The 12,048-nt window shown below is 36.9% G+C and overlaps 2 protein-coding genes across 4 annotated transcripts in view; both read right to left on the bottom strand.

The window, feature by feature from the left end:
- Window positions 1–716: 716 nt before the first annotated feature.
- Window positions 717–4,901, bottom strand: LOC107084965 (gastrula zinc finger protein XlCGF8.2DB-like). 3 transcript variants are annotated; one of them, XM_015375042.1, is made up of 3 exons: window positions 4,770–4,875; window positions 4,558–4,659; window positions 717–3,284 (listed from the first exon to the last, which is right to left on the bottom strand). In XM_015375042.1, the coding sequence occupies exons 2-3, from the start codon at window positions 4,592–4,594 to the stop codon at window positions 2,254–2,256; spliced, it is 1,068 nt and encodes a 355-aa protein (XP_015230528.1). In that variant the 5' UTR covers window positions 4,595–4,659; window positions 4,770–4,875; the 3' UTR covers window positions 717–2,253. The 3 variants fall into 3 exon arrangements, with proteins under 3 accessions (XP_015230528.1, XP_015230527.1, XP_015230529.1); XM_015375041.1 differs by having other exon boundaries at window positions 4,558–4,901; XM_015375043.1 differs by lacking the exons at window positions 4,558–4,659; window positions 4,770–4,875 and adding an exon at window positions 4,389–4,547.
- Window positions 4,902–6,232: 1,331 nt separating this feature from the next.
- The window catches only part of LOC107084927 (zinc finger protein 271-like), a 10,894-nt gene continuing 5,078 nt past the window's right edge, over window positions 6,233–12,048 (bottom strand). The window contains exon 2 of the mRNA XM_015375009.1: window positions 6,233–8,966. Coding sequence (XP_015230495.1) covers window positions 7,129–8,922 — 1,794 coding nt within the window. The 5' untranslated portion in view covers window positions 8,923–8,966 and the 3' untranslated portion in view covers window positions 6,233–7,128. The remainder of the gene's footprint in view (window positions 8,967–12,048) is intronic.

Below are 12,048 nucleotides of genomic sequence, written 5' to 3'. Positions count from 1 at the left end.
ATAACATCAGTTTACATCAGTATTTATTGCTGAAACAAAACCTAGTAGTGTGAATAATTTTCTCTTTTTGTTTTTTTATTACAAATATATTGTATACATTTTCTTTAGAAAGGGTAGAGATATTTTATCTTTTTCACCTTCTCCTCAAAGCCACGCCTCCCACACAATGCAGCAGTTTTGCTGATACATTAACTATTTTTTAGGGCATTTATGCCCTTTAAATGACAGAGGTCAGAGTATCATAATTTGGGCCACTTTAAAGATGATACACATGCAATGGGACAATTAAAAAAGTCCTCTCTTTGCCACACACTCCGCTTTGTTTAAAAAAAATATAGATATAAAAAATATAACTGCTTGTGTACCATAAAGAATAAATTATGAACGGTTTAGTTTGTGCCTTCAACTCGTTGCCCATAGGAAGACGTTACTTGGATTACAAAACCGAATATCTTCGGAACAGCTCCAAATGACACAAAACTAATATGGGTGAGTAGAACATGATGTAATAACGTAAAATCAAGGGCCCAATGTAAAAAAAAAACAGTCTTTCCCTTTAAGCGTGTCAGAAAATGGATGGATGGAAAAACTTTTGTAAAAGAGCCAAGTAGAAATGTTTAAGATGTGTGAGAGCTGAATGTGAACAGGGTGAGTTGTTCTTGGAAAGAAAAAAAGAATAACACTATAAGTTCTGCATATTAATGTTTATTATATTTCTCTATAAATATCATACATCCATACATGGGACACCTTTGAATCAGACATGGCAAATAGATCTGAGAGGTACTTCATAAAACTCACTCAGAGACAGACATGGACGGCTTATTCTGACTGAAGTTAAACCAATCAGAATCAGTCTAACCCTGGTCCCGACCTGGCTAAGTTACAGGGTATAATAAATAATACAACTTTATTATATCTCACATTGGAGAAATTTAACTCTGCATTTAACCCATCCCCTTGGGGAGCAGTGGACTGCTATTGTGCGGGGCCCGGGGATCAGTGTGGGGTTGAGGATCTTGCTCAGAGACCCAGAGTGGCAGATTGTGGGAGTGGGGCTTGAACTCAGAACCTCAGGATTCCAAGCTCAATGCCCTAACCACTAGGCCGCCTCCCCTAAAGTCACTTTTATGGTGGTTTAGGTCCACTGACGTCTGAGTTATGAGCCCAGCACACTTCCACTGTGCCACTCTGCTTGTCTGCAAAAAAACAGAGTCAGACTCAGAACGAGGCAGGATTATGAAACCCAGAAAAACAGCAGAATAAGCCAGACATGACCAGCTAAGCCTGGTTTTTGAACTAAGTCAGTTTTATATGAATCCCCCAGGATATTATGTTGAAATCCTGCTTATGTGTCTAAAACTGCCTCACTGGCACCCCCCTCAAAGGTTTCATGGGTTCACCAACTTTGACTGAAAATTCATGCAGGTAAACAGACGTCAGCAGCTTGCTTGAGATTTGCTTGGGATTTGTCAAGACACTTCCAAATAAAACACTTTTGGTAAACAAAAAATTTTACCTTTTATGTCTTGTCACCTCAGGAATCAAGGTTAATGTCAAATCATTATATTAGATAATTCTCTTAGACATCAATGCCTTTTTGCACCATGTCTCTTCCACACTGTTTACATTTGATCACTGCTGCACTTTATGAATGGAAATGTTCCTTTACATTGCTAAGCTGGTCCTCATTCACTGCTTGAATCTGTATAAATAACATTTCATTTTGTATACTCTGTGCGAACAAAATGACTATAAAGTTTAAGTCTAAAAAAAAGATGGGTACCACTCCTTTGAACAATTTTAATGCATTCTATCCCTATTTTTCTTTTATAATAAAAATAATGTTTTTTTTTAAATTAAATTGATAGAAGTTCATAGAAAATGCTCTAAAATTGGGTAAAAAAAATAGAGCACATATATCCAGATTTGACTTTAGTTTTGTGTCTTTTTTCTTTTTAACCTTAAAAAATAAATCATATGTTTTCCTTTCAAAAAGAAAAGGCCTGTGCCTCCTTTTTTCTGGGTCTTATTTTATTATAAGATTCTGAATGTTTTCAGTTTTCTTTTCAATAGTGTTTGGATATTTATCTTCTGTCCCTAAATGATACGCCATATATGAGAGGAGGGAGCAGTCGCTTGTATGCTTTGCTCTCACATCCAGTTTAACAATTAGCAAATCATAGTTGAAACCACAACAGCTTAAACTCAGCTATCAGAGACCAAATGATGCTTTGACAACAGTCTGTGCAGCTAAGATGATTCCCCTGTATGGATCTTTGTGTGGTTCACAAATGCGTATCTCCATCTGAACGTGGCCTGACAGATGGTGCAGCTGTAAGGTCTCTCTCCTGTGTGACATCTCATGTGGCGTGACAGACCTAACTGGCGGGAGTAACTCTTATTACATATTGAGCAGCTGAAAGGTTTTTCTCCAGTGTGGGATCTTATGTGTTCCTCTAAGGAGAGCTTCCTTTTAAACGTTCCATTGCAGATAGAACAGCTGAAAGGTTTAACTTCAGCGTGAGCTCTTACGTGAACAACTAGATAGGACCTGTATCTGAAGCTTAGGCCACAGATCGAGCACTTGTGAGGTCTCTCTCCAGTGTGGGTTCTTGTGTGTTCCTTTAAAGTGTGACTTCGTTTAAATGACGCCTTGCAGAAGGAGCAGCTGTAAGGTCTTTCCCCTGTATGGACTTTTGTGTGTTCCATTAAATTCTTTTTGGAGGAGAAAGTTTTGTCACAGAATGAGCAGCTGAAAGGTTTTTCTCCACTGTGAGCTCTCATGTGTCGCACTAACCCGTTTTTCCATGTAAAAGCTTTGCTGCAGATGGAGCAGACGAAAGGTTTTATTCCTGTGTGGATTCTGTGGTGTTCTGACAAATATTGTCTTCTGGTGAAGGTTTTGCCGCATTCAGAGCAGTTAAAGCCAACAGGGGTCTCCTTATTGGTCATAGAGTCTAAACGTGACGCCGTCTGAATGCTCTCCTCCCAGTTTCCATCACTGACATCCGTCTCCGAGTCAGAAGTTTTGTCCTGTGGATATTGTTCTAAGCATTCACCCAGATCAGAGTCTCTTTTCTCCTCCTTTTGATTGAGATGAAGCTCTGTGAGCAGCGGTTTCTCTTCATCGTCTTTACTTTTCACACAGACGGGATCGAATATGAATTTGGTGATCTCAGTGTCCTCCTCCTCCTGTTTAACCTGTGGGGGTTTCTGGTCCTCCTTATCTGGTGTGGGACTCCAGCTCTGCTCCTCTTTGATCACCAACAGCATCTGGACGTCTGCAGGAAACACAAACATGTTACAGCAAAAACAGCTCTCAAGAAAAACAACATATCAATAACATAATGATTCCAGAATGTATCTAAATTTAAGTTTCTTAAGCATAAAAAGGGAATATTTTTCATCATGGCTCATTTTACTTTGTTAATGAGCTTTTCTTCCATTAATAAAATAGACTGCTTCTGCATTGTTTCTTTAATTTAAATTATAATCAAGCCTAAAGTCATACATTTGGTAAATTTAAATCTAAATGGTTTTTTTTTTTTCGCTGACTGGAAATGATGTGTCAGAGCAGCCCAACCACAGACTCAACTTCAATTTTGATAGAGAATCTGTGGGTGGACCAAAAGACTGGAATGAAGTTAAGAGTGTCTCCCTACCTCAAGGACTTGGAGCTGATGATTTCTGACATTAATTAAAACAATATTCACTATAAAATTGAAATAAAAAATCTTAAGTTTGGTCAATTTTTATTATTTTTTGTTCACTTGAGAATACCAAATAAATTCTGATTGATAGAAAATCTTTTGAAAGAAAACGACTTTCATACCAATCTGCTCGTGATTTGAATTATTTAAGATGTAGGTTTTTAAGAATAATAGGCCTTCAAGAAAAAGTTTACTTATGACGGATTTTCTTAAGCCAACTGATTGATGATTGACTTTATTGACCTCACAGTGGGGAAATGTACTCGTTACATCAGTTCAAATAGAAGAAGGCGCCAAAGGATGAAAAAGGTGCGTTGAATATATATACAGTATATACAGTGAGTCCACATATGACAGCTTTTTTTTTTTTTTATATAGTAGGATTATTATACACGGTTATTGCACAGGGTGTTTACATGGGTATTTATTTATATATATGGATATTTGTATATGTGTGAAATATATATTTATGTCAAATACAAGGAAAGTATCAAATAGTAAATTGCACATAATTTTATTTTATTTTCCTTACAGTGTTTAAGTGTGGGATCTAATTTTAGACAAGCCTATAACATTTCTTTGCAGTTACTTGGATTTATATCAGAAAAATCTCTACCCTGTATTTAAACCTTTATAAATACAATTTATAAATCCTTCAACTTTCATGCAGCCAACCTTAGAATGTGACTTTCCTGTTAGCATCCCTCTTTTCACAAAGGAAAGTTTTCTTTTTTGCCTATGTCTTTACATCAACTGAACAGTTATTTTTGACTGATTTGTATGTTTTTATTATCGTTGCAGCCTTTGATTGCATGCAAACATCTGAGGAGCTGTGGGTGAATACCAGAGCCCATCTGCTCACTGCGCGTCGGTTCCTCCATCTGTTAGTTATCCTTTCTTCAACTTTCTCAGGTTTTCACGCAATCTCAACAAGAATCTCTCTGGCCTAAAAGAGAAACAGTCTGATCTCCATTCAAGTGTCTCTGATCCATCAAAAGTGATACAGTCTGAGCACAGCTAACAGGCTAAGCTAACACACGACTCTCTGAGACTTCCAGGAGGAAAAGTCATTTCAAATTAAGCTTTACAGATATGATGAAAAATGAACAGTGCACACTAGAGCATCTTTTAAAAATGCCGAAGATTGGTTCAATCACCCGACAGACGCTACATGAGCCTAGCTTTATTTAGGCAGTATTAGCTACTTCCGGTAGAGCTCAAGTCCTTCAAAATAAAACTCACAGCTGATGATAACAGGAAGTCATCTCCATCGGCATCTGTTAGTGTACCTTGGCCATATTTTGAGTGGCTATTTTCATTTATTCACAAAGGCTTTTATTTTTTTTTTAAACACCAACATGGTGTAGCAGGTTTCAACAGAAGAACCAGAGAAGATATGACTAATAATTTCTCATAGCCGTATTCAAATTATGTACTCTAGTGAGGCTTTTTTTTTTGCATTAAGAGTTCCTAGTAAGGTGTTAAACATATTGTTTATTGAACCCACAGTACACTTAAGATGTTTTAGTGGTCTTTTTAAATATTTTAATATGTGATGTTTTTATGTACCAGTTTGACAAAAAAAATTATTATATTGTCAATGATTGTACAAATTTTACAGGGGAGCTTAACCCTCCCTAGTATTTATTGAGATATTTATGTACATTTTAACCACCAACACCCTGCAAGTGACTTTAACCATCATTTAAGCCTTAAAAATCCCATATATCCGAGGGAAAAAAGTGTGATTTTATGGGCTGAAAATTATCACTTGTCTATTGTCTTTTTTTTACCAACAAATAATCTAAACAAATACAGACACTTATGCTTTTTTTCTTACATGAGCTGAGTCACTCCACTTAAACTCCAGCATGCCAAACAGTTCAGTGATTTTTCATTGTTGGCATGGCAAGGGACTTGCGTTTTCTGACATAATTTTCCAGTTGAAGCAATACATTCAGGAGGATTCATTAGAAGCAATTAATTTAAACCACTTTTCTGCAGTCCCATAATAATATTTATCAACAGAGACAAAAAATAAAATAAAATGAATCTCACACCACTTTACAAAACAGATATGATCAGTTAATATCCACAAATGCAAAATGGTCCATCTTTATTTAAAAGCAAACCAGCTCATGTCATGCATAAAGTAGCTTCAAAACAGTCTGTGGGGCAGGTTATTCAGAAGAGGATTAGGGCCACTTAAAACTGATTTTTATTTTATTAAAATTTAATATGGGGAAAAATGTCAGAATTCTGAGTTTAAAGTCAGAATTCTGACATTAAAGTTAGAATTCTGAGAAAAAAAGAATTCTGAGATTAAATTTAGAATTCTGAGAAAAAAAGTCAAAATTCTGAGAAAAGTCAGAAATTCTAAGATTAAAGTCAGAATTCTGAGATTAAAGACAGAATTCTGACTTTTTTCCCATATTAAACTAAAATAAAATTTAAAAATCAGTTATATATATATATATATATATATATATACATACATACACAAATGACATGTGAGAATAATGTAGTGCACCTTAATCTAAACTATTTTGGCTAGTTGGTGAAAAGGTCTGCAAACCTTCAGGGCAACAGGGTGGATAATTGCTGCTGCAGCTTATGGCTGATTTTTGGAGCACCAATAGTAGAGGATGTAAGACAGGCAGGGACTTGGGGCAGATAAAGGAAATGATTTGGATAGGTTTGGAAAATATAAAACGTGCCAGCTGGTCCGCACATGAATGCATAAAACTATTGTTTGATCCATTATATTTTTGAATATAAGGGGAGCTAATTGATGCATCTGTATGCATAGAATGAGAAAAATACGTTTGTTAAACCTAAATTATTATGTTATTTGTTTACCTTTCTAGAACTGTTATGTTGAAAATGGAGGAGGCTCTAGCTCATCAGCAGCTCTGCAAACAAGAAAATAACTTTTGTTGGGACCAGATGAGACCAGAACCTCTGCAGCACTTTTCAAACACACCTCAGATTAGAGTGTTGTTACTGCCACCTAGAGGCTACAGTGTGAACTACATTCTGTTTACCAAAGGGTAACTATTGAATGGGTTTTTCAAATATATGTTGCTGAATTTGCCAAATTTTCAAACTAAGAAACAAAGTTGTGATCATTTGTGAATGCAACACAATAAATGAAGAATAACTCAAGTCATCAAGTTTTAATGCAAACTTTTGGCTTCTTTGTGAGAACAACAAAGTAATTTTTTTCCAAGATTAACAATTTTGCAAACAAAAGCTTGTTTATCACAAGAATAAAAAAAAGGCCATAAAAATGTTAAATATCTTCATTTTTCATTATCCCTTCTGTTCTTTTCTTAAACAAATGTATCTTAAATGAAAGAATTGAAATCTATAAATACTTTAAATAAAGCAACAATTCGTCCACAGATGAACCATTTCAGATGTATAAAGTGTGTCGTTTCAGATTGATGCTTGCATCCTCCTCATGCGTTTGTTCACCTGGCGACTCGTCGACACACTGATGGTATTTGAGTTCCGTGAACCACGCAAAGCTTTTCTTGCACTTATCGCAGTTGTACTTCCTCTCTGCATCGTGGACAGACATGTGGGACAGCATGCTGGCCTTGTTGCTGTATTTCTTATCGCAAACCGAGCAGCTGAACGGTTTCTCTCCACTGTGCATTCTAACGTGAACCTTCAGGTTTGAACTTGAGGTGGATCTGTGTCCACAGATAGAACAGACGTACCTGTCTGTGTGCTGCTGCATGTGAATCTTCAGATAGGAGTTGTAGCGGAACACTTTGCTACACTGAGGGCAGCTGTACGGCTTTAAGTCCGTCACATATTTCACTCCCTTCTCCGAAGGTTCTTGTCTCACCGGGTTTGAGTTCGACCGTGGCTTCTGGGAGTCCTTCCAGAAGTCGACGCTGTCGTCGCTCTCGGGTTCCAGAGACTCTGATGGTTTGTTTTCAGAGAAGCCGGACGGATTTTTGCCAGAATCGCTTTCAGAGTTTGAGCCTGTTTTCGGCTTCCAACAATCGCTGTCGTCCGTGTCGGAGTCAGAAAGTTCTCCTTCCAAAGGGATATTCTGCTCCTCGTTTTTGGGACGGGGTAGGGACTTCTTCTCGTCTTCTTCAGTCTTCATCGATCCAGGACTTAAGGAGAACCTGACGATTTCTGTCTCCTCCTCCTCTACTTTTATCTGTGGAGGCTTGGAATCCTCCTGCTTCACCTCCTCCTGTATCTGTCCAATTAGAAATGTGTTCTCATCAGTCTTAGGATCATTATTAGGTCTGCTAGAGGTGGAATCTAGCAGAAGTTGTCTACAGTCTGTCAAAGAGTCATTTTCAGTTTTAAAAGATACTGAAACCTTCATGTTTGTCTCTTTTATCAAATCAGATTCTGATTTTGCCGGTTCGTCTCCATCAGCTGCCTCCTTCTCTCCATTAGTCTCCATCTGACCCTGAGGAAGCTCTGATGTCTGATGAACAGCCTTATGTTTAGACAGCCTATAATAGGTATTAAATTCAGCACCACACAATCTACATCTGAAGACCTTCTTCCTTTTCCTATGCACCTCCATATGTTTGGTCAGGTGCCTCCTCCAAGCAAAGTCTTTCCCACAGACATGGCAGGTGAACTGGGTTTGTCTGGTGTGGAGCCTCATGTGCAGAATTAGCGCATCTTGGTCGATACAGCTGGTGTTACAGATGGAACAGCTGAACTGTTTTCTTCCTAAATGTAGTCCGAGGTGAAGGTTTAAGTCTTTGCTTGTGGAGAACTCTTCACCACACTGAGAGCAGCAGAGTTTATCAGCTGGAATCGGCTCTTCTGGTCGACTTTGAGGATGTTTAAGGGACCTGCACTCGTGATCAACAAGTTCTGAGTCAGAGGTGAAGGTTTTCTTGCAGATAAGGCAGGTTAGCAGCTTCTCTCCCGTGTGACCTGATGTGTGTATGGTCAGCAGACCTCCTGTTGTAAATTCCGCTGCACAGAAAAAACAGCTGAGCTGACGCATGTCTGGATGCCTCTCCGAATCACTAACCTCTCCTTTTATTAGACTATTAAAATCCTGCGGCAAAGAGTCACAGTTTTTAAAATCCCTTTTAAAGTCTTCACTTGCAGGATCAAATTCCTCATTATGGCCGAAGGTTAGCTCATCTGCGTCTGCTTCAGTTTGTCTCCAAGGAGAAAGCAGCTTCTCCTCCTGGTCCAGCCCAGAACTCGTCATCTGCCGATCAGGAGGAGGTTTTACTTCAAACAACTGCAGGATGGCTAAAACAAAAACAAACATTGTGAGAAACGCTGAGTTTATGCTTGAATGGGTTTATCTACATCAAAAACTGTCAGTTTTGAAGCTCTGAGGAGATTTATGATAGTGCTTCTCTTCAAATATGTTGATTTTTGTCACAGAAATGGATTAATACCTTGCATGTTCCAAAATCATTATTTTTAAATCCCAGCAGTTCAAGTTTAAAGCTATATTTTGGAAAACTACCCCTCTATTTGTTAGGCAAAAAAAACAAACAACAACAACTAAATAAACTTAAAAAATGTTAATACAGATATTTAAAAATCTACCAGCAAAACTAGGCTTATGTTATCTTAACACCTATGTTAAATATGAACTTGTAAATAAACTTCTCATACAAAAATGAGAAAAACCTTACCTCTGCTATTTCCTACTAATACATTACATCTTCTATTGTCTAATTTCTCGCACAGAATTCACATCTTCCTGTTTTTCAATTATATGTAATGTTCATTTAAGTCCCGTGTGCCCCAAACTTAATGTAGTTATGATCCTTTCCTGAATTCTGTTCCAATATTTCTCCTAATTTTCAAACCTTCCCTCGTATTTTATAGAACCACCTTCCTTTAATATCATTCCCCCACATTTCGGTTTAATTTTTCTTTTGATAATACTNCTTTATACTCAAAAACAGCTTTACGGTTCTAGTCCAGGGTATAACAGTGACATCAGCCCAAGAGAAATGTAGACAAACAATTGTGCACAATGTTATGGTGAGGAACTGTTTTGTCTATTTCTGTTAGCTATCCATTGTTACAACTTTCTGTGCAGGATTTGTATGCAGGGATGGAGCTTTTAGTTGATGTGATGGAAAATGTTCATGTTAACTTTACTCTGTTTTCCTTCAGATGTTCTGCATTATCATTTCAAGTTTAACACTGGTCATATTTTCTCTGATGTGATTTAATAAACCCAGTTGTTGTTTGATCTGTGGAAGTTTTAGCAGCAGTAGTGGAGTTTTGAGATGCAGTCCACTTAAATATATCTTTGTTCTCCTCATATTTATCCAGAAGTTCTGAAATCACACTTTTTCTCTCACTCACAAGCTTGTGATTGGCTGCATATTTAGCCTTCCCTGGAAATGCCTTTACAAATTACTCTTTTTATTATTTGACAAACTCTCGTACCAAAGCAAAGATGCAGGCAATCCTTCCGCATTGAATGATTTGATCCATTCTTCTTTGAATCAACTGTTCTCATCAGGAATCTTCTTTTTTTTCCCCCTTTGGGGTCCATGGCCCAAGACTGTGACATGTGTTGCAGGCTTTGACCACTGATCTCTGGTGCCGCGGGTTGCCGACCCGTGGGTTAGGGCCAAGCTTTATGAAAACGATAGCTTAAAGTTAGTTTGTTTCTTGATGTTTGTCCAGGACATTAAGTGCAAAGAGATAAACTCATGTTTAACCTGCCTTTTTCCCCCTTTAAACTAAAATAGAGGTAGAGAGCTGGTAGAGCACAGTAAGGTATAAAAAAATAATCCAAAAGAAGCAATAATTTTTAAAATATATATAAATTTAAGTGAAAACAATCATACAACTAAATCAGAGTATAATACAACACCAAACACGGTAAATATGTTTGTTGATTTGTTGCTCCTCAGCATCTCCCTCAGCAAGATGCTTCACTATAGGAGAGTTTTTTGGCTTGTTAGATCAGACATGACTGGTGCAGCTTATTGAGAGCAGTATCTTGTTCTCAAAGGTATCACGTAAATTATCGGGTCGATTTAGGTCTGATGTTCCTGATGCAAGCTGATTGGAGTGGAGCCGTTTGAAGAGGACTTTAACCAGGGTCCCTTTCCAAGTAAAAGCAGATAGTTCCCGGGTTTCAGTGGGTTTTTCGGAGAGTGAAAAAGGGGTAATCGACTACTATTTTAAATAGTCTGTTGTTCTCAAAAACACTCAAGTTCAACAAACATGGAAAAAATAAAATCAAGAAAGATGCTAATACTTTTTGAAGTGACTGCATTTCTCTTGGCTATTTCCACTTTTGAAGCATTACTCTCCCTAATAGCAGCTCATGTTTTATAAGTCTGATATTCTGCATCTTGACTGAAATGTTTCATATTTCGTATTTATATCAAGTTCCTTAATTACCTGACTTTTTGTATCACAAATCAATTTATTCTATAAGAGTCGCTTTAGCGGCACAGAGGGCACTTTAAATAAATGTAGTCTTTCTTTTATTAATAGCTCCAGTTTAAAAATGACCAATATTAAAACCACTACAATAATCACTCAGTCATTAGTTTCAGAGACACATTTGTTTTAACACGTATAGTAACCGTCAGTCTGTATATTTGGATTTTTAAAGTTAGTTTCTTTCTTGATGTCTGTTCAGGACATTAAGTGCAAAGAGATAAACTCATGTTAACCTGCTTTTTATTTTTTCACTAAAACTAAAATAGAGGTAGAGAGCTCGAAGAGCACAGTGAGGTATAAAAAAATGAATCCAAAAGAAGCAGTAATTATTTAAAAATATATATTTAAGTGAAAACAATCATACAACTGAACTCTACATGTCATCATGTTTCCTTCTCAATAATGTGAGATCACTACAAACTGATATGCTGATATGTTATGTATTCGTGTTGCTATTTTTCTTTCTACTTTAATATTTCATTTTATGTTAAAACCGATCCCTGAACTTAAATATATTGTATGTATTTTGTATTTAATATTTCCAATACATTTTGTCTTTCTCTGTGCCATTCCGTTACTGAATTTTGAAACTGAATATTCAAAAACTGCAGAAAAGCTTTACTACAAGTTTTAATGATATTGGCCCTGAGAAAAATGCTAGAAAATAAGAAAGTGCAATGTTAGGGTGTGAAACTACTTCATCTACTTCTATGTTAGCTGTTTATTATTCATACTTGTCCTGAAGTGGATGTGTGTGCAGGCATGTAAAGTTTTTCAGTAAAGTGTTTCTGCTTCTTGTGCTGCCTTTAGATTCACTCAGTTCAGTTTTGAGTGAGTGAGGTTTCTGTATGACACCTTTTTTAGTTTATAAAGACATTCACAGTTCATATCTCATTAAAGGTAT

This window comes from Cyprinodon variegatus, unplaced genomic scaffold (genome assembly GCF_000732505.1).
Source record: "Cyprinodon variegatus isolate N-32 unplaced genomic scaffold, C_variegatus-1.0 Scaffold112, whole genome shotgun sequence".
NCBI lineage: Eukaryota > Metazoa > Chordata > Actinopteri > Cyprinodontiformes > Cyprinodontidae > Cyprinodon > Cyprinodon variegatus.
Note: the sequence above shows the minus strand (reverse complement) of the source record. Positions and strands in the feature narration are given on the sequence as shown.